Source organism: Terrapene carolina, unplaced genomic scaffold (assembly GCF_002925995.2).
Source record: "Terrapene carolina triunguis isolate 2854851 unplaced genomic scaffold, T_m_triunguis-2.0 Scaffold58, whole genome shotgun sequence".
Taxonomy (NCBI): domain Eukaryota; kingdom Metazoa; phylum Chordata; order Testudines; family Emydidae; genus Terrapene; species Terrapene triunguis.
Genome location: NW_020664409.1, coordinates 55,160,588 through 55,183,248, shown reverse-complemented (window position 1 = coordinate 55,183,248; position 22,661 = coordinate 55,160,588). Strand labels below are relative to the sequence as shown.

Genomic DNA, 22,661 nt, shown 5'->3' with positions numbered 1-22,661 from the left:
CATTTAAACCTTCAAAGCTGGCCTCAAGGATTCACACTTCCGATAGTTGGTATTTTGGTCCATGCATCCAATGTACATTTCATCTTATACAACTGAGTGAGGCACTTGGATTTGTTTCAAAGGGTGAGAAGGACTGAGGGGAATGGTGCATTGAAGAAACAGGAAGGTGGGACTGAGACAGACTGAAAATGGACATGTTAGGGAAAATGGTCCTTTTTCTCCCTCTAAAGTACCGTATTTGTTCTTCTAAGTTAAAATGACTCCTCCCCGCAAATCCAGCACCCCACATAGACTACTTACCAAAGCACATCAAAGCCACTGTTGGCCACTACTCGCTCTGGCATATGGATTGTATGCAAAGGATCAATCATACCCAATGTGGGCTTAATGGCTCTAGAAGCAATGCCTAAAACATGTGAATTATAAAAGTGTGTTAATAAAAAGGATTGTTGTCAATAAACAACACAGAAGAGAGAAAGTCTTAATCCTCAAATTGTAAAAGAAAAGTTAAAGTCTCAGGACAAGTGATTGCCATTAATAATAAGAGAAGGAAAGGGAGAGCCTGAAATGCATATGCATCTAAATTCTATTGAGAAAACTGACCAAGATTCTGCAAAAATATTCACTTTGTCAGTCTTAAAGACAATCTTTCTGGGGGTCTGAATTACTCAGGTAATGGGACAGGTTTTTCACCTCTAAATCAACTATTCAAATCCATCTTAGGAAGGTCAGTTGCCGAAGGGCGTTACTAAACGCTGGCTGATGAAGACCTTAAAGTGAAATGAGCTTATGCTCTTCATCTTGTCCCAGGTTTCTACATCCCAAAAAGTGCACTCTCACTGGCAGACTCAGCAGAAAGAGTGAAGATACAAAGACTGAATGGACACAGAAATTGAATTATCCACTCAGCCCTACAGTGATCCATATTTTCCATCCCAGCATAGGAGAAGAAGGAGACTGTCAACCAGCAGAAACAGAAATTGATTCCTTCCAAACTAAGAAGTCAGACTTGGTGGAAAATAATTCAGATGCTGATTTACCAATCGTTTCTGCACACCTGTACAGGGATTGTGTCCAGTTTTGGGCCCCACACTACAAGGAGGATGTGGAAAAATTGGAAAGAGTCCAGCAGAGGGCAACAAAAATGATTAGGGGGCTGGAGCACATGACTTATGAGGAGAGGCTGAGGGAACTGGGATTGTTTAGTCTGTTGAAGAGAAGAACGAGGGGGGATTTGATAGCTGCTTTCAACTACCTGAAAGGGGGTTCCAAAGAGGATGGATCTAGACCAGGGGTCGGCAACCTTTCAGAAGTGGTGTGCCGAGTCTTCATTTATTCACTCTAATTTAAGGGTTCGTGTGCCGGTAATACATTTCAACATTTTTAGAAGGTCTCTTTCTATAAATCTATAATATATAACTAAACTATTGTTGTATGGAAAGTAAATAAGGTTTTTAAAATGTTCAAGAAGCTTCATTTAAAATTAAATTAAAATGCAGAGCCCTCCGGACTGGTGGCCAGGACCCGGGCAGTGTGAGTGCCACTGAAAATCAGCTCGCGTGCCGCCTTCGGCACTCATGCCATAGGTTGCCTACCCCTGATCTAGACTGTTCTCAGTGGTACCAGATGACAGAACAAGGAGTAATGGTCTCAAGTTGCAGTGGGGGAAGTTTAGGTTGGATATTAGGAAAAACGTTTTGATTAGGAGGGTGGTGAAGCACTGGAATGGGTTACCTAGGGAGGTGGTGGAATCTCCTTCCTTAGAGGTTTTTAAGGTCAGGCTTGACAAAGCCCTGGCTGGGATGATTTAGTTGGGAATTGGTCCTGCTTTGAGCAGGGGGTTGGACTAGATGGCCTCCTGAGGTCCCTTCCAACCCTGATATTCTATGATTTCAGGTCTCAAACCCGGGTCCGCAGCCAACACCCAGCAGCTCACTGCTATCAGCAAAGATTGTGGGCTGATGGATTCTAGCTCACCAGAGACACTACCCACAAAGCTCCTGATTGGAGGAGACATCTGTCCTCTATGATTAGCTCAAACTCACTATTTAATCCAGACAGAAGCCCAAGATGTTGTTTGAGTAACTAAGTGAATCCCTGGCTGACTTCTACATCGGACCCTGTCCTCCCACCTGAATCCTGACCCCTGCCTTGTTCCTGCCCTCCTGACTTTCCAGATCTCTGCTTCTGTGCCCCATCCCCAACTATTGACTCTGACCCTTGGCCTGACTCCTGACTGTCTTCAGCTCCAACCCCTGGCTCCCAACTCAGGCTCCAACCACTAGTCCTGACCACCACCACCACTCTAACCACTAGAGCTGACCGCCTACATCCCAGTCTTTGACAATCTGCTTATTAGAACCCGTTTACCGTCCCCAGCTAATGTGGGAACTTTGCCTTTATTTCTGATTTGTCTTATGGCTTTGGTCAGGGTTACTAGCCCCCGCAATCCAGCTGACTTTTCAAGCACAAATAAAAATCCGAGGGCACGGGATGGTTATCAACTGGAAACTTGTAGTTTTTCTATGAGCTTAAGGGGTCTGCTACACTGAAGACTAGAATGTTTCCTGCAGCATGGAGCCTGCATGAGTGGTGACTCTTGCCTGGAGTGAATTCCCCAGGGCAACCCTCTGCCTCTCAGCTGGAAACCCTCCATAATGCCCCAGCAGCTACATTGTCAAAGTGATTGTGGAATGGCCCAAGCCACACTGATCTTTAACCTAACTGCTCACAAATAAGCAGCCATCAGACAAGCAGAAGGAAAATTTGGTTCATTTTCTAGAACAAATTGATGTTTTGCTGCATTTGGTATCTGTGTCTTGATACTTTGGTGCTGGCTCTTTAGACATGCTAATAATAATACTTACATGCTTTAGACTGACTGAAATCACAACTAATCCGAGTTAAAACTCCTTAATCTGCCCTGTTGGGCCCCATATATTGCAACATACATGGTACATAAAAGCCACCCAATGTTAAAAGACCACAGCAAAATCTCAGACTAGCTATGAAGTTTAAAGATGACATTTTAGCCTTAATCCTATTTTCCAGGGATGAAAAGGTCAAAGGAAGACAGTGTCCCTTTCTTTTGCTGCATTGCAGGCATGAGGTCCCGAGAAGTCAGGAAAACAAACATTTGGACCCGATTATACAACAAAGAACTAGGGGTCTTAAAAACAGGAAAAAAAAAAAAAAAAGAGGAAATAAGGAACAGTTGGCTGAACGCAAACATAAGCAGAACTTTCCTGTGCACTTAACATATTCCACCAAAAATTTTACTTTCCCATTATGCCTTCAAATCATGAGCTGCTGTATTATATATGCATTTCATTGCTAACATGCTTTAAAATTTCATTCAAGAGAGAAAGCTTTAATCTGCTGAGATTTGTCTGTAGCTTTTGAATACAGTGACATAAGACAGCTGACATTACAGAAGGTGTTTCTTTATCTTATAGCAGAGGAAAATGATGCAAGTTTGGAAAAGAGTCTAGGTAAGTAATAGACAAAGTCTTACCAGTTTTTACTTTTAGTTCTTTGTAATCAAAAATGGCAATGCCAGTGGTTTCACTTCCAGTTCCAGCTGTCGTGGGAACTTAAAAAGAAGAACAGACAAAAAAACGTTACTCACCTGTCACCAGAGTTTTTGGAAATGGACTCTGCACGGTCACGCTCTTTGGATATGCTGACAGTGCAACTGATAGCACAATGGGAGCATCCCAGGAGTAGGCACGTGCACTCAAAGAAGATAGTATTTTAAGTTTAAACTTAGCATAAAACAAAGCACAATGTTATATAAAGAGTAGCACAGCATTTTTATCAACTTTAGAAATGGCTTTTCTAGCATAGGCGCAGTCCAGGATTATTACATATTTGTATCGTGGTAGCACCCAAAAGCCATAAAGAGTTTTGTGGCCCCATAGTGCTATGCGCTGTACAAAGGCATAGCAAGACAAGGGATGCTATGGACCCTTTAAATTACCATTAACATCTACTGCTGCGCATCCAACCTTAAACCAGGTTGTATTCATCACTGGTGGAAGCAAATGAAAATTTTGTTAATAAAAGCAGCTCTCTTCGCATTTGGAAGCTGGAACAATGATGATTTGGGCTTAACGTGCCTCGGTTTGTATATCTAAGCAGCTTTTAAACTTTACTAATCACCATTCTTTGTTAATCATCCACCTCATGGGTTTAATTGCACATGGTTTTATAAGTATGAAAGAAAGGGAGGGCTGTTTTAAATGGAAGATAATAAAGGTGGTATGAACAAAGAAATGTGTCAATTACTAAGAGATGATTCAAGGCCATTAAAGTCAACAAGAGTTTTTCCATCACTTCAATGGGTTTTGGATCAAGCCCTAAAACCAGAATGTAATAGATAATTAACTGGTTAGATAAATGTATCACCAATTATCGTATTTGGGACTAGGTAGGTCAATGCTAATAAAATGCTGATATACTGAACCCTTAAAACACACAGTGATCAAAAAAGGAAAGAAAACAGTGTCCAATTACATAAGCAATAAAATGCATTCCTTATAGCATAAGGATTATATAGTTAATAGTGGGCTGTACAGATCAGAGTATTTTATATTCCTCCCATCACGATGTACTTTGGTTTGGTATTGTATATCAGAACCAGTTAATAGATCTAGGGCCAATGGATCAGACAGAAGCAGTCATTTTATCCTTTGACCCCCCAAAAGGAGTAAAATAACTAACTCAAAGAAGAGCAGCTGGTGATGAAGAACAAGATCCCATTCCCATTTAAATCACTGGCAAAACTTCAATTAAATTCAACTGGAGCAGAAGCAGGTCCAAGGGGAGGGTTAAACGGTCAAAGGTAAACTTAATTCAAGAGGAAGACCTTACACAGAGCCTTGAAGGAAGAAAAAAACAAAACAAAAACACACCACACTTCTGCTTCTTTACCTGCAATGAATGGCTTGAGAGGCACAGTAACAGACTTTCCTTTTCCAATGGGAGCATTGACGTAATCTAAGAAATCTGATTCAGGACTGGATGAATACAGGTTGGCAGCTTTACAAGTGTCTATTACAGAACCACCGCCCACAGCAACATAGGCATCAAACTCCCCCTTTTTAGCAAATGTGATGGCATCCATGAAACTTAGAAGGAAGAGAAGATTTTGTCATTAATTATGCAATTTACAAACTTCTGCAAACACTGTTAAGCTCAATGTACATGTCATTGACACATCAGAGGCACTATGGGTACGTCTACACTGCAAAAAACAACAACGCTGCAGCAGCAAGTTTCAGAGCCCAGGTGAACTGACTCAGGCTCATGCTATGGGGCTAAAAATAGCAGTGTAAGTAGACATTCGAGTTCAGGCTGGAGCCCAGGCTCCGAGACATTCCCTTCCCTTCTCCCCAGGTTTCAGAGCCCGGGCTCCAGCCTGAGTGTCTACACTGCTATTTTTAGCCCTGCAGCATGAGCCCCCTGAGCTTCTGTCAGTGGACCTGGGCTCTGAGACTCTCTGCTGGGGGTTCTTTTTTGCAATACTGATGCACCAAAAGATACTATAGTGATGGGTATAAGAACCTAAATAGATACTTTGAGAATATAAGTTTTCGGAAGCATATATAAAAAACAAACAAACAGTACCTCTGATCCGTTGGCTCCACCCGGACATCATCATACATTTGAAAAGTGATTCTATTTTTTGTCAAGGAATTCAATACTGCTTTTACTGGAGGGAGCTGGCAGAGGTTCTTATCTGTCATCACACAAACTTTTCTAGCACCCAGATTCTGCAGGTCCTACAATATCAATTAAAAAAACAAAGTCTGAAATCTAGAACTACATTATTTAAACCCCAATCCAATTAAACTGAATTATTTGATACAAAATACAAATAATTTGCAATAAGGTCTTTCATCACAAATGTATATAACAGCTATACAGTAAAATAAAATGTTTCACACATGCATATAGGGTTATAGAAAAAGGTGTAGTTTAAAACATAACTCAAGCAATAGAATTGAGGACACATGCAAGATACTGGAAGTACACTAGTAGCTGCCCCCATGAATGAATAGCCAGCAAGCCAAAGCCACATAGGTGCTAGTCAAGTTTATAGAAAAAAAATCATCTTAGATTTCAATCAGTATTTTACAATTATATTTATTTACACAGCCCAGGAGGTCTAAGAGGGCAACACCAGAGAATTGATCTAGCCTAGATTTTCAAAGAATGCCTAAAAACAAAGTACCTAAAGCCCAGATGAAGCAGAGTATGTGCCTAACTGTAAAAGCTAATTTTTCTGACATAATGTGAACAAAGTGGACCAAAGCATCTGGGTCTATGAATTGAAGTTAGGTCTCCTATATGGCAGTAACTTTGCATTGCAGCATTAGTGAAGAAGTGTGTCACATTGCTCAGCATTGTGTGATCATGTATTTGAAGATCCTATTACAACACATACTTGCAAGGGGGCCAAGTTAAGGTTGCTATGAAGACTAACGCTTGACTTTCCTTAATTCTACAAAATTAAAATCTGAAAAATTTAACACTCATTGATAAAATATAGCTCACTGTATGCAATTTAATTTTTTTTTAAATAAGTGATTGGAAAGAACGTGAAGATAGAATACCAGCTCAGCCTTCACTACAATTACTGCTATAGAATTCTATCATCTACATAAATTCTGAAGTTTTTACTGATCATGGTACAGTATTCAGTCCTCAATACTATTGTCCAATGACAGCAGCAATATTTAACTGTTATTCTTGCTACGTACAAAACAGTTTCATTTACAGTGTTTACACTGAAATTAAAACTGGCAATGCATAAGTGCCAAGAAGGGGTAATAACTGCAGAACCTGATAACAAAGACGGTGCAAAACCCAAGAAGTTAATCATGACACTTGAGTCATCCTACACCATTGATAGCAAGATGGGGGGAAAGCCCTGACTTCAGTGGCACAGGATCAGAGCTCAAGGTGAACAAAAATTAAGGGCCTCAATCAATGCCCAATAAAGTTAATGGAAACTCTCCCATCACTTCCATGAGCAGTGGCTTAGGTCTTAAGTGACTGAGGTCTTGACGTTAAGGCTGAGCTGGGATTCAGGAGATCTGAGTTAATTCTCCATCTCTCGCAGAGACTTCCTGTGTGACACTGGGCAAGTCAATTCAATTGCCTGACAACCAGTGCGAAGTTGATGTAAAATGCTACTATTCTGATTTGATGATATTTTACAACCATTTTACAATAGTGCAAATGACTATGTGGTGCAGGGCAACAAAGAATCAGGCCCATTATATCTAAGCCTCGGTTTTTCATCTATAAAACAGCTTGATAACACTTCCTTTTTCCTCCACTGTGTCTGTCTTCTCTATTTTGGATCAGGGAACGTCTCTCACTACAAGTATATACTACATCTAGCACAACACAGCCCTAATCTTTATTAAAAAATTCTTAATGTTAAGGAATCTAATCTAGGGGCAAATGGAAATTTTGCTCTGAATCTAAAAGGAAAGGCAGGGCTACGTACTGTGCTAACAGGTGAATCTGGCTTTTTCTGTCACTGGCAGTACTCTTGTTGTCCTGTTTCCAACATCTATCCCCTACCCCTGCAAGTGCAACTGATACCAATTCCCGTAATTTATCCCATCCAGAATGTGTTCATACATATCTTATTATTTGAGTTTGACGCACCATTAACTTTAAGATTATGTAAAATCTTCTGCAGGTGACAAACTGAAAAATTCAAGAGAATTGTTGTTGTAGGGAAAGTGTATTCAGCAGGCTTACCCTGAGCAGGAACTCCACACACTAGAGGGTATACACACTTAGTATGCAATGTTTAGTATGATCTCATGGTCTTTCCTTTTAGGTTCCTTTTTCACATGCGCATTGTATAGTCAAATAGCTTCATAAACACCTAATCGGAGAAATGCATGTGCTACATTTTTTATATTAAAAATGTATTTTTCTCTTGGTCTGGAAAGCTGAGAAATATTTTAAAATCTCCTATTTATTGTTTTTAAAAGGTTTCCAAAATTTCACTTATAGGCTGAAGACTGGGAATTTTCAGCCCAGAAAAGTTTTTTCTCTTTTTAATCATTAAGAACAACAGAGTATATGGATTAAGAATGAAAGTTTCAATACTATTATCTAGGCGCTATGGCAAGACAAATAATAATTAATGATACCACCACACTTCTATTTACTACTATATATTTGCATATGTGTAACTCACATTATAACTATTTGTTACAAAAAAGTATATTTTCAGTTCCATATACAGGATATTTAGCCTTAAGTCTTTTAAACTTGATGTATAATATAAACATTTCTGTAATCAGCTAAAATTAATGTCAGTTGCTGGCAGGTATCATTATTTCATTGGAAAGTAACATTTCATAGGTGAAAGATGTACCAGATAAGAGCTTACCATGCCTACTTCTCTAGTAACACCTTCTCCATATCTGATATTTGACACAGCCATCTACAAAAATAATTAAAGAATAGTTGTTTTAGAAAATATAACTACACGGAACTCAATCCAAATGCTTCAATTATGAATATACCATTTTAATAATTGAAACATCTTTTTTAAAACGCCACACTTAAACATACTAAATCTTCACTCTAAATGGAAATATACTTATTTATTAAATCTACCTCAAAAGCATAGTCTGTTCTCCTCAAAGCAGCATGTTCAGGAGCTGGAGTGGAAATTAAATAATAGAATTAGCAGGAAATTTGATATGTAAAACAAATCTTCATTACAATTTTCAACAGTTTCAGCTAAGGAACTCCCTGGCTTTAAAATGTGATTTTTTAAAAAATGTGTTTACATATTGCTCCTTGTTTGATTTTTATATCTCCATTTTTGTTGGGATTTGCTTGTTTTGAGTCTGATTTTCCAACCCTTACTCATGCTGAACACTGGCTTGGACCACTACTGATCCTGCAAACCTACCTACCCAAACCTAGTCCCATTGACGGGCTAGTTTGATATATGTTGACATAATTGAATAAGAGCGAAATTTTTTAAAAAAAGAGTTAGTTCTTTGTTCTTACATGCTCTGAATAAGTTATCAGCAATTTTGCATGTATTTATAGCTAAAATATTTGTTAAGAATCTAAAAAGATGAAAGATTCATTTCAAATGATAATACAGACTCAGATTCCATGACATGTATTATATCCAGATCTAGGAGATAGGTATACATGGGCCTCCAGGGCAATATTCATTACATATAACACAGCACATATTTGAGTAAAAGGCACTATTTGTACACAAGAAGCTGAAGAAAGATTGGTGTCAGGATTTACAATGGCCCCTTGCTCTGAACTAGTATGGAAATCCTACACTTTCAGTCATCTCATCTCCCCACTGCCAAATCTCTCACGTACAAGCTATGGAAAGCTCTGCATACTCACAAGTTTGCCACAAAATTGAATAGAGTATCAGAGAGACAAAAAACAAAACAAGATAAAATATTCTGCCCTCCCAGCAAAAGATCAAGTCACTCCATATGTATGGTATATGAAGTGGAAACTTACTATTTGGATTCAGATCCAATGAATGAAGCCATGATAATGAGCCTACAAGTGCTTTGCTGTGAATTAGAGTGCTGATCCACAAGAATAACACAAACATTAAGATCCCTTTATGTGCGCTCTATTCAAGCTCAGGCCTGCTACAATCAGTTCATCCATTACTGCCCCTCGCCAGGCTGTACACGTTTGACCTTTCCTAGTGTTGGAGTTTGTTGCTGTTTCAATAATTAATTTGTCAGTCTGAGGACAAGTCCAAGCCCTTTACATCCATTTCCTTTTGATGGTAAAATAGAAGTTCTGCTCTTGTATTCTTTGGTACAGCTTAACTTTTGTTAAGGACTTTATCGTGCCATAAAAACTGTATTGCTTTTGCAGAACACTGGCATGAAACAGACATTTTTCAGACAGAAGTTGCTATTAAGTAATTCCCCACTTTTTAGAGGTCTATTGAACTGATAATAGTCTTGCTACTCTGTATCATCAATTTTTGCTGTAGACTGTAGAGTATACAGGTGGGATTTCTACATCATGTAAACTTCACCTTCACTAAGACCTGTCTTGAATTAACTCAATAGGGCACCAAACAGTTAGTCAGGAGACCTCAGATCTACTTCCAGCTCCCCCATTTTCTTGCTGTGTGATGTTGGGCAAATAAATTTACCCACTTGGTGCTTCAGTTTCCCCATCTGCAAAATGGTGATGGTAATGCCTATTGCATCTTTGTAAAGCAATATGAGATCTGACTGAAGTGAATTGTATAAGTGTTAAATATAATCAGATTCCACCATTTTCAGTTAGTGTATGACCCATAAGTTTGTTTAGTTTCCAGAGCCCCAATCCTGCAACTAGGTGTACCTGAGAAAGCACTTTCCAGGTACAACTCCCTGGCATGAGGGTCTGCTCTATTGAATCTGATTGCAAGATCAACAAGGCCTAACACTGGAGATGAAGAGTTAAAGACTTGCAGGTTCAAATTTTCGTAAGTGACTAATGACTTTGAATGGCTCGATTTTTGAGAACCCAGCTTGAGTTACCTAACCCTTGACCCTAGTCCTAAATTGACCCATTCAAAATCACTAATCACTTATGAAAATTTAGGCTATAGTTTTAATTTCTATTTATAAGACAAGTCTATTCCAGTCTCTTGGCATATTTCCAGCATTTTAAAAATGAACTTACAGGATGTATTCAATGATTATGAAAGGACACTTCATATATAAAAATGATGAAAGCAGATTTAATACTTATAGAATTAAAAGTGAAATATATTTTATCTGTAATAATGTTTATAATGTTCCTTTATACATGATTGGGGGAAAATATCCAATTTCATATTAAAATTAGGGCTGTAAATTAATCGCAGTTAATACATGCGATTACCACAAAACAAAATAACTAGATTAAAAAGGTCATAATTGCAGTTTTTATCGCACTGTTAAACAATAATAGAATGCCAATTTAAATTTATTATAAATATTTCTGGATGTTTTTCTACATTTTCAAATATATTGATTTCAATTACAACACAGAATACAAATATTTTTCAATTCACCTCATACAAGTCCACTCAGTCCTACTTCTTGTTCAGCCAATCAGTCAAACAAGTTTGTTTACATTTACAGGAGATAATGTTGCCCTCTTCGTATTTACAATGTCACCTGAAAGTGAGAACAGGTACTGTTGTAGCCAGTGTTCCCTCTAATTTTTTACATCCACGTGCGGAATGAGTTTTGTTATGTGCACCAATATGGAGGTGATGTATGGCGAGGGTGGGGCCAAGGGGTTCAGTGTGTGGGAGGGGGCTCAGGGCTGGGGCAGATGGTTGAGGTGCGGGGGGTGGTGGTGAGGGCTCTGGCTGGGAGTGCGGGCTCTGGGGTGTAGGAGGGGGCTCAGGGTTAGAGTGTGGGGGGTGATGGCTCTAGCTGGGGGTGCAGGCTGCCCTGGGGCTGTGGCAAGAAGAGAGGACTCCCCCCAGCCTTCTCTCGCTGCAGCAGCTCGGGGCCGGGGTGCCTCTCCCCGATCATGGCAGCTCCGGTGGGACTGGGCCGGGCCAGCCGGGGGAAGGGGCTCGTCATCCCGCTTGCATGGCTCTTGATAGCCTGCTGTGTGGCCGTGCAGCTTAGAAGGAACTTAGGTTGTAGCCAACGTTACAAGGTATTTAAATGCCAGATATGCTAAGTATTCATATGCCCCTTCATGCTTTGACTTGTAGGCTCTAAAGTTTTATATTGTTTTGTTTTTGAGTGGAGTTATGTAAAAAAAAAAATTCTACATTTGTAAATTGCACTTTCACAATAAAGAGATTGCACTACCGTACTTGTATGAGGTGAATTGAAAAATACTATTTCTTTTGTTTACCTTTTTACAGTGCAAATATTTGTAATAAAAAATAAAGTGAGCACTGTACACTTTGTATTGTGTTGTAATTGAAATCAATATATTTGAAAATGTAGAAAAACATCCAAAATATTTATAAATTTAAATTGGCATTCATTATTGTTTAACAGTGAGATTAATTGCAACTATTTTTAATTTCATGATTAATTGCTATTTTAAAAAAATTGTTTGACAGCCCTAATTAAAATGGTTTTTACTTCTCTTTGGTATCAATTACATACTCTTTCTAAGTATGCTATATTTATTATCACTTTGCCCTACCTTTGTTGTAACTTTTATTGAATGCAAGCCTGAATTTGAAAAATGCAGAATCATTTGGGGGACACACATTAAGGATAATCTTACCTTGAGAGTAAGTGTGGGAATGAGTGGGACACTGGCATCTAATTAAACGAAAAAGAAATGTCTGTTTAAAAAAGAAATAGGAAAGCAAAGACTTTAACAAGTCTACATCTAAGAGCAATTGTCGTGTCTTGTAAGTAATTTTTCTTGCCACCATATCTCACAAGATTTGTCACAAACAGGGACTGCCATCTAGTGTTCCACATAGGTAACGATGTTTCTTTATTACTCAAATGCTGAATTGTTAGACCCTAATTTAAATGTATCTGAGTGCAGCTTAGGTCTGATTTTGGTGCAGTTTAAATTAGTTCCTCAAACCATCTGTTGCTTAAATTGCACTAAGAGAATAGGTGCCTATGGAAACACCAGAGAACATCCCTAAAGTGGAGATAACACTTCCCTACCTCACAGGGGTGTTGTGAAGATGAATTAATATAGTCAAGGTGTTCAGAGTACATAGTGATGGAGGCCACACAAGAGGCTAAATAGGCAGATTACTAGAGGGGCGAGGATCCCAGGGAAGAAGAATCACTCCACTGGAGGGTGAGGAAGATGTGAGGGTAGTAGCATGAAAGTTGCATTAAGCAAAAGCTTCTTGTGTTGTGCTGATGGAGCCCTAAGGAGATGGGTGTGGAGCAAGCCCAGCACTTCTGATGGGCAGCTGTGCAGCAGCCACACGGCATAGTTAGGTCCGAGTACTGTGAAAGAAGATGAGGAAGTTACTGCTGCTAGTTCTGGGGACAAGTAGAGTATCCCCTATCTGAAGATTTAAAATGATTAAAAGATACCTTTCCAAAGCTCTAGGTGCTCTAACGATTAATTAGACAATACACTGATGACCCCTCAGTTTTAAGAGTGGCCAACTATACTGAGACCATCAATGCCCGTGTCCATTAGAGATGATGGTTTTTGTGATGCACACAACTGGGAAATATATGGTTTCAGCTATCACTTACCATTTCACTGCTACTGCATTTTAAAAAAAATAATCATAGTATGTCCAATATTGGGTTGCTTGCCCTTCTCCAGATCAAATACATGGTCTTAAGAAAAATGAAGCCAGTGGTACATAGAGGTTGGATAAGTATTAGCCAGAATGGGCAGGGATGGTGTGTCCCTATCCTATGCTTGCCAGAAGTTGGGAATGGGCGACAAGGGATGGATCACTTGATGATTACCTGTTCTGTTCATTCCCTCTGAAGCAGCTGCACTGGCCACTGTCAGAAGACAGGATACTGGGCTGGATGGACCTAGTATGGCCATTCTTATGTGCTTTGGCCCAAACCCACACTTATGTTGAGACTACTGAGAGGCGGTCAAAATGGACAGAAGTATGATTAGATTTGGTCGCCCTGGCTTTTTTGAGAGAGTATTTCTTCAGGTCATTTTGTATTAGTAGTTTGTAACAGCATGTTTGAAAGCCTTCATATGACACCCCTACATTTTGCTACTTTGACACACACAGTGCACAGGCTAATGTCAGCAGCAGGGCCTGAGCGCAAGGTTTTGAGGTGGATGAGAGATATGATGCAGATTTGGATTAAACAGCAAGACTAGTTCCGTCCATTGAGAGCACCATGACACACAGTGAAAGAGACTTTCTTCCTTTCATTGCAGCAGGTGTACCTGCTCCTGCCCCTTCACAGCAATACCCATAAAGAGAAAGGGCAGCAAAGGGGTTAGTCATTTCCCAATGCAGGACAGAGGAGGCAGACACGATTTGCTGGACGTGGGGGTGGGAATCTTCTCCTCTGCATTCACGCTGCTCCCAGAAACTACACTACAAAAGGAACAAGTGTCTAAGCTGCACACATAGTCCTGCCTCTGTGGAGCTTGCAGATCTATGAAATTTGTTGCTTGCTACAACGTTCTCTGGCTCTTACTAAAGAGGCCTCCAAAGCTGATTTATCAGCCATATCTCATGTCACGTACCCTTCCCTCCCTCCCCCCAAGCCCGGCAGGCCGAGGGGATCAGGGAGGGGGACGGTGGCACGGCACCCTAGGAGCTGGTGCCCAGAGGCAAACACTCACGCTGCGCGCTGCAGCTGCCTCAGCAAGTGAGCGACTCTCTCCCGTCCTCCTGCCATCGCGGCGACTGCTGGGGGATGGCAGGGCACCAGCAGGGCCTGCCGGGAAAGCGAGCGGCAGCAGCTCCGCTGCACACAGCATGCATGGAAGGGAGCGAGGGGGCGGACGGGACTGCAAGTTATTTGCTGAACTCTCTCCCCTCCCCTGCTGGATCTGGCCGCCACATGACAAAGTCGGCTGCAGGGACACAGGGGCTAGCTGGACCGCTTTGAACGCCCGCCTTTGGCTACTTGGTCCATTAGAGCTAAGGCAGAGATCCGAATCACTGTTCTATGTATTTGGGTATAGCAGGGGGTTTCAGCCTTTTTTCATTTGTGGACACCCTAAAATGTGTCCACAGACCAGAGGTTGAAAACCACTGGTGTTTACTACTGGCTTGCTCTCCCCTAGCAGAATTGGGTACTTACATAATTTCAATAAGATTACAGTGTTATAGGACTGTCCATAAAACACTTTCAGTGGTGGATAGGTCCTTAAGTTTTGTTTCAGTGTTATAAAAGGATGGGAGGAGTCCTGAAGCTACCAAAAATGTTTTAAGTAATGTATGGACAGCCTCTATCTGAGAAAATCTCCCCCCCAAACAGAACTCTAGTTTTTCCTGCACACCTCTGCCTCACTTATTGTTCATTTCATAATGAATCAAGCACCTGGTGATGCTGTAATTAAAGTTTTGTTTTTTTCCCTCTAAAACCTGCCTATACAAACTCAAATGACCAAAAATGAGCCTCAATCCTGCAGAAACTGAAAGTATATCCATAACTCTAACTGCATTAGTTCTACTGACTTTTAGCACATACACATACATATGCAGGCTTGAGGCCTTAGCAGTCTAAGAGGCAGAAAGCAGTTTTTAAAAAATAGGTAAGTATCTCTTCCTTCCATATGAGATTAGTCAGAGTCAAAATTTAAAAGCCAATGTAAAAGACAAATAGCAATCTCCCAGTTTGGGAGACTGACCTGAACAGTGAAAGAGTGCCAATTACTTAGTTCAAAATGTGGACTATTTTAAATACTACCCTGGTTTTAGAATGCGGACAGTAAGTGGAGAGAGATCCCTAGACAAAATGTGAGATGTACTTTCAAAATAAAGGCATCACAGAGATGCAATATATTAATATTAAAATCAGCACACAGTTTGATTAGTCCAGGCGACAGGGCCTACAATTAATTTTTTAAAAATAGATATGTTGTATCTTTCAGAATCCAGCTGGTACTCTGCATTCTAGGAAGCAAAGGGGTGTCATACTGAGAGGTACTCATAAAAGTGGCATGGGGAGAGGGCAAATGGAGATGTTACATTAGACCTGATTAGGGTTCGGATATCCCCTCCATTCCCTTTGAGGAGCAAAACATGGTATCCTAAAATAATGTACGTATGGTTGCATTGTTGGTTACAGAAATATAACTTTTTTTTTTTAAAAAGTCATTCTCTGCTAAAGACTGATATAAAAAAAGCCAGGGTGTAAATTCATGGAGGTCTTGTACTTTTTATAATAGCATTTGCTCAAAAAGGTGCCTCCATTTTATTACGATCTCATAATTATATCAGTAATCAGACAGGTCTTTTAATTATGAGTATTAAAGGCTTTCAGCCAAAAAAGTCTACCCTAGGGTTAAAAAAAACCAAAAGCTCTTGATTTCTGAAATCTTTTAAACACTCCAGTTTTCACAACTAGCAACAGCCCTGGGGGTCCCACTCCCTATCTTTTCCAGGATAGCCTCTCAGAGATCCATATCCTGAACATTTAAGCTCTACAATGCTAATAATTAATGGCTATATCATCCCTCCAAAATTCTTGTGACTCTCAAAAAGAAGATCTGTTGCATTCTGGCTGTTGTGCAATCTTGATAGCATATCCTGTAAAATTCAAAGAGACTAGAACAGTGGTTCTCAACCTTTCCAGATGACTGTACCCCCTTCAGGAGTCTGATTTGTCTTGCGTACCCCCAAGTTTCACCTCATTTAAGAACTATTTGGTTACAAAATCAGATAAAAAAACACAAAAGTGTCACAGCACACTAGGACCAAAAAATTGCTTACTTTCTCATTTTTACCATATTATAAAATAAATCAATTGGAATACAAATATTGTACTTACATTTCAGTGTGTAGTATATAGAGCAGTTTGAACAAGTCATTGTCTGTATGAAATTTTAGTTTGTACGGACTTCACTAGTGCTTCTTATGTAGCTTGTTGTAAAACTAAGCAAATATTTAATGAGTTGTACCCCTTGGAAGACCTCTGCACATGTCCCTGGTTGAGAACCACTGGACTAGAGTTTAAACCTGGGTTTGAAACAGTTGTCCCTTTTACATGGGGCTATGAGTGCTGACTCACCTGTTGTCCCGCCAATGGCATAGCTTCAATGACTACGTCCAAATGAACTCTACAACAGGTGGCAAGTTGGAAAGTAGGGACACTCTCAGTTTCAACCACTTGACACCAGAATGATGGTACTTAGAGCAAAACCATTGAGTATATGTGATGTTTACATAAGTTACATGAGTAATGGAGTATCTCCTGCAAGCCTTCAAGTCTCAGTGTCATCCAACCCCCATCCCAGCCTTCAGCTCTCTCCAACCCCACTCTCTCTTTTCCTCACCCACAGTACTTTTGCTAAGAAAAGCTGGGCCTATGTAACATCTGACTGGCTTGTGTCCAAAGCACGTGAACTGAGAATCTGTAATTTTAGGAGTAACAACTTTTTCAGATAGTGTTAATATTTTGAAGTATGTAAACCCTTCCAGTATGAGCTTTCACTTGATTTTTCAATTAAAGAGCAAATTCGTAAAAAAGCAAGTAACATTCCTTGTGGAAACAAGGAAGTTGTGGGAACTAGAGTTCCTATTACCTCATTTAAACATTAAAATATATCACTTAATTCCAGTCTCTCCCCACACATCAGAAAACACTTCCCTACAAGTAGCTGAACCTGTTAATAAGGCCATAACTTTTTCAGTTCTAGTAGCAAACCAGGGCTACAGAGTTCAAACAGCAAACACTGATCTGAAGATTTTGGTTCAGGCCTCTCTCTACTTTCAAAAGGAAAAGACAGTGGGCTTGTAAGTTTTTCATCTCTATGATAAATGAGACACATGCAGTTTTCAAGATTTTTTTCTGCCTTAAAAAAAAAACAACACAAAAAACCTCTAAAATGCCTCTACTATCAGAATTCAAAGACTAATGGTAATAAGTCAAGAGTGAAAGTTGAGGGGAAAGTATTTGTAGTCACTGTTTGGTTAAAAAAAAACAATGGAACTTAATGGCTAGTGAACATTCAGGATAAAACGAGGAGTATTTGTGGTACCTTAGAACAGGGGCGGGCAAACTTTTTGGCCGGAGGGCTGCATCAGGTTTTGTAAACTGTATGGAGGGCCTGTTAGGGGAGGGGGTCAGGCCCCCCCAGGACTCCTACCCCATCCAACCCCCCCGTTCCCTGATGGCCCTCCTGCCCCATCCAACCACCCCTTCTCCCTGTCCCCCCTGCCCCTGACTGCCCCCTGCCACCCAATCCAACCCCCCCCCTTCCTAAACTGCCTCCCCAGGACCCCTGCCCCCATTCAACCCCCTGACCACCACCCCAAACTCCCCTGCCTTCTATCCAACTCCCCCCCCGCCCCCGCTCCCTGCCCCCTTACCGCGCTGCCTGGAGCACCGGTGGCTGGCGTAGGGTGACCAGACAGCAAATGTGAAAAATTGGGACGGGGGTGGGGGGTAATAGGAGCCTATATAAGAAAAAGACCCAAAAATTGGGACATCTGGTCACCCTAGGCTGGCAGCGCTGGAGCCAGGCCATGCCACTGCCACCATGCAGCTCAGAGCACCGGGTCAGGCCGGGCTCTGTAGCTACACTGCCCCAGGATCTCACAGCCCTGCCGCCCAGAGCATTGCGCCAGCGGCAGAGCGAGCAAGCTAGCTGAGGCTGCGGGGGGAGGGGGGACAGCAGGGGAGGGGCCGGGGGCTAGACTCCCGGGCCAGGAGCTCAGGGGCCGGGCAGGACGGTCCCACGGGCGGGATGTGGCCTGCAGGCCGTAGTTTGCCCACCTCTGCCTTAGAGACTAACAAATTTATTTGGGTATAAGCTTTCATGGGCTAAAATCCACTTCATCAGATGCAGGGAGTGGAAAATACAGTAGACAGGCATATATACACACAGTACATGAAAAGATGGGAGTTGCCTTATGTGACGTTATTGATATAATCTGGGACCATATAGATCATTGTTGCAACCAAGGTCCTGTAGTGGCACCCAAATCTTGTATAAAGGGGGTCAAATGGGGTGTCTTAGACAAGGTTATGGTTTACTGGTTATGATTAGGCTGTCTATATGTGTGTATCAATTTTGTAGTTGAAGTTATGAATATTGGCTCTATACTGTCTGTATTTCAAACTTATGCTATGCTGCTGGGTGACATCCCAGACAAATGGGTGTTAGCTCTGCCTAGCCTGCTTGATGGCCCATTAAGGACCATCAGCTATACAATGGACCCATCGAGAGAAGGCAGATACGCCTTGTAACTCAGCAAAGTATGCAGGGACTGGCCCATGTGACTCCAGACTCCATTTTGCTGTAATTTTCCACAGTAAGAACAAAGAGGTGTTCTTACACCTGGAAAAGACTATATAAGGCTGATGCCTCATCTCCATCTTGTCTTCAATCCTGCTTCATACCTCTGGAGGAACTTTGCTACAAGCTGAAGCTTTGAAAAAAGGACTGAGGACCCATCCCAGCGGGGGATGTATTCCAGAGACTTGATTTGAACCTGCAGTTTATTCTATCACTACTGCAAGCCTGAACCAAGAACTTTGCCATTACTGTATGTAATTGATTCTATTTAACCAATTCTAACTCTCATCTCTATCTTTTTCCTTTTATGAATAAACCTTTAGATTTTAGATTCTAAAGGATTGGCAACAGCGTGATTTGTGGGTAAGATCTGATTTGTATATTGACCTGGGTCTGGGGCTTGGTCCTTTGGGATCAGGAGAACCTTTTTTCTTCTACTGGGGCATTGGTTTTCACAACCATTTGTCCCCATAACGAGTGGTACTGGTGGTGATACTGGGAAACTGGAGTGTCTAAGGAGATTGCTTGTGAGACTTGCGGTTAGCCAGTGGGGTGAGACCGAAGTCCTCTTAATCCGGCTGGTTTGGTTTGCCTTAGAGGTGGAAAAAACCCCAGCCTTGGGCTGTAACTGCCCTGTTTGAGCAATTTGTCCTGAGTTGGCACTCTCAGTTGGGTTCCGCCAGAACCGCATTGTCACACCTTACCAAGTGGGGGGAGGGGGTCATCTTTTCATGTACTGTGTATATATACCTGTCTACTGTATTTTCCACTCCCTGCATCTGATGAAGTGGGTTTTAGCCCACAAAAGCTTATGCCCAAATAAATTTTAGTCTCTAAGGTGCCACAAATACTCCTCGTTGTTTTTGCTGATACAGACTAACACGGCTACCACTCTGAAACCTGTCACCATTCAGGATAAAGAGTTGCTTTTGTTCAGAGATTCACCCTTTCAACTTATAAAGGTGTTAAATGTCACAACTATCCAAGATCTTCTACAGCCCTCCCACAGAAATCAGATGAATATTTCTGCTGTTTCTAAAAAGGCTAAAACAGTAGAAACTCCATAAACATTAAGATAAGGAGTGCCAGAGAATGTTTTACACAGTTAAAAATTTTTTTGGCAGATCACCTTTGAAATATTGCCCACGTTTCTCCAGAGAGAGAGAGCGTGAGCGAGCACGCTTTACAGCTAGGTGAAGATGTATAACTTCTACACAGTCCAAATCAGTCAAGACCACAGTATGGTAGCAGTAAGGTTGAGTGCACATGTTATTTTAAATATACATTAGAGCCCTTCTTATCCAAATCCTACCAATTGGGGAAGGGGAGTGGAGATGAACCTTTATCTCTTGTCTTATTGGAATTCCACTTCCATCTAGCTGAGTGGAGATACCAGTTTACTCTCTGGAGAGCAGAGCCCAATCCTTTTGGTGTAGGCAGCATTACCTGTTATGCCACTAACACACAATACAGCCACATGTTTTATACTTGTAAAGGACCTCAGCTCAACTGCTGCAGGACATTAGGGGCTCCTGTCCCATCTCTCCCTCATGCCATTAAGGTACGCACCCCCTTACTGACGAGCAGACAGCTTGACAAAGGCAGGTTTTATTGATAAATAGGTGGGCAGGAAGGGGCGCCCCAGCATGGAACATCCCTAGGCCAGGGGAGCAAGCCCCTGGGGTCCTTAGCAGCTACAGACTGCACAACTCAGTCCCATGCAGCCCCTGGGAACGGATGGAGGAGGCGGCTGCAGCTCAGTGTCCCGCGAGCTCCCCAGAGACCTCCCCCCAGGCTCAGTGTCCCGCACAGGCCGCCGCAGCCCCCGTGTCCCTCCGGTCTCAGTGTCCGGCAGGAGGAGTCCTCCGCCGAGCTCAGCTCCTCTTTCTGCCCGCCGGGCGCTGCTGCTGCCGCCGGGCCCCGCCTTTCTTGCCCTTGCCGCCCGCAGGCCCCTTTCCGCCCCCCGGGCGCTGCCGGCCCCGCTTGCCCCGCTGCCCGCGCTTCCTGCCCTTGCCCGCGGCTGCCTGGGCGTCCTCCTCGCGCAGCTGCTTGTTGACGGCGCGGGTCAGGTCGAGCGGCGGCTTCTTGCTGCCCAGGCCCCGCAGCAGCTCCAGCTGCCGGCTCCTCTCGGCCGCCAGGTCACCGAGCAGCGGCTCGAAGTGCCGCTTCTTGCCGCCCCTGGGCGGGGGCGCGGCCGGCTCCTTGGGGAGCCGGGGCTGGAAGCGGCCCAGGGAGGCGGTGGAAACGCGGGCCACTTGCGTGGCGCGGCCCAGCTCGGCGCGGCTCTGGTGGCCGGTGGGGTGGAGGCCGCGGCCGGGCAGGGCGCCCCGGGCGATGTTGCGGAGGCGGTTGAACTCGTTGCGCGCCACTTTCTCGCGCTTGTCGCGGAGCCGCTTGGCGAACTGGTCCTCGTTGGGGTCGGCGCCGGCCGGCACCTCGATGAGCCAGTCCCGGGCGGGGTCCCCGCCGGCCCGCTCGTAGCCCCAGCGCCGCCGCCACTGCTTGGCCGCCTCGTCCCACACCAGCGACGTGCGCTTCCGCCGCCGGATACCCTTCAGCCGGGCGAACTGCTCCCAGCGGGTGGGCGGCCGGGGCCGCGGCAGGGGCTTCTCCCGGGGCAGGCGGTAGGAGGGCTCGGGCAGCTGCGCCACCAGCGGCCCCGTCGCCCCCTCGGCGCGCCCCGCCGGCAACCCCCACAGCTGGGCCACCAGCAGCTGCGTGTTGTCCCGGGCCAGCGAGCGCAGCCGGCTCTCGCGCTGGGCCCCCGCGGCGCGCGGCATCGAGGGCGGCGGGTTCCGGTCCAGCGCGAGCAGGTTCCCCAGGTCAAACTCCAGCTCCAGCTCCTTCTCCACCGCGACACTCCGGTGCTGCTCCGCCGCGCGCTGCTCCGCGCGAGCCAGCAACTCCTCCACGCACAGCGCCGCCATGGCCGCGAGACACCGGCCAACCGCACCCCACGTGCGGGAGGCTTCACCCGGCTTGAAGAAAGGTCAAAGGGTTCGGTTCCGGCTGGCTGGGGGCACCGGATGTGCGTATGGACCAATGGGCGCGCCCGTAACCGCGCAGGCCCCTCTACCCCGAACAACAACTCCCAGAACGCACTGTCTCCTGCTGTGCTTAACCGCGTGGGTAACGGTGCCGCGCTGCCCCCTGGGAGCTGTAGTGCTCTACGGCCAGCTACTCAGGCCAATCGTGTGTATTGCTGCTGGGATTTGTAGTCCGGCTTCCTATTCTGGATGCACGTTGGGGCCTGTAGTCTAGTCTCCAAGGCTTCGGGCTAGTAAAGCAGTGCATTACGGGATGCACAGTCTGCGCAGTTTTGCTTGCTGGCTCCTGTAGTTTCCCTGAGCTTTAGTGGCTCCTGCTGGGTGAAGGGGAGACCAAGCCCTAACCCCCCTTTGTGGTGGCTGCTAAGAGTGCTGAGAAACGTGGGGTGGCTGTAGACTGCCTGTGAGGGCTGCTTGGAAATGTAATTTTGGAGGCCTGGGGATAGGGGGGCCAGAGCCCCAGACACTCAGTAGGGTTTATTCCTGGAGGTTTCAGAATCATCACATGACAATCTTTAATTAAAGATTAATCTTTAATTCCTGGCTGCAACTGTGTCTGTCGCATGCTTCCCTGAGGACTGTATCTGCTCTGCTAGTACTGACCTAGCACCACCTACACATTCTCTCCTTTCTGCTCTGCCTCTCTAAAAGGGTTTATCAAACGTTGTCAAAATATTTCTG

General features: G+C 43.5%; 2 protein-coding genes across 4 annotated transcripts in view; both read right to left on the bottom strand.

The window, feature by feature from the left end:
- ADHFE1 (alcohol dehydrogenase iron containing 1) overlaps positions 1-14,432 on the bottom strand; it is a 33,129-nt gene extending 18,697 nt beyond the window's left edge. For all 3 annotated transcript variants that reach the window (XR_002908508.3, XR_002908507.3, XM_024207049.3), the window contains exons 1-8: positions 14,308-14,432; positions 12,280-12,317; positions 8,653-8,696; positions 8,423-8,476; positions 5,629-5,783; positions 4,933-5,129; positions 3,515-3,592; positions 301-406 (exon numbers count right to left, since the gene is read on the bottom strand). Coding sequence is in view for 1 of the 3 variants with exons in the window: in XM_024207049.3 (XP_024062817.2) it covers positions 301-406; positions 3,515-3,592; positions 4,933-5,129; positions 5,629-5,783; positions 8,423-8,476; positions 8,653-8,696; positions 12,280-12,317; positions 14,308-14,363 (728 nt within the window). In the remaining 2 variants the exon portion in view is untranslated. The remainder of the gene's footprint in view (positions 1-300; positions 407-3,514; positions 3,593-4,932; positions 5,130-5,628; positions 5,784-8,422; positions 8,477-8,652; positions 8,697-12,279; positions 12,318-14,307) is intronic.
- A 6,093-nt stretch (positions 14,433-20,525) lies between these two features.
- Positions 20,526-21,917, bottom strand: RRS1 (ribosome biogenesis regulator 1 homolog). The gene has a single exon (XM_024207052.2). It carries the CDS (start codon positions 21,858-21,860, stop codon positions 20,808-20,810), a length of 1,053 nt encoding a protein of 350 aa, XP_024062820.2. The 5' UTR covers positions 21,861-21,917; the 3' UTR covers positions 20,526-20,807.
- Between the last annotated feature and the right edge of the window lie 744 nt (positions 21,918-22,661).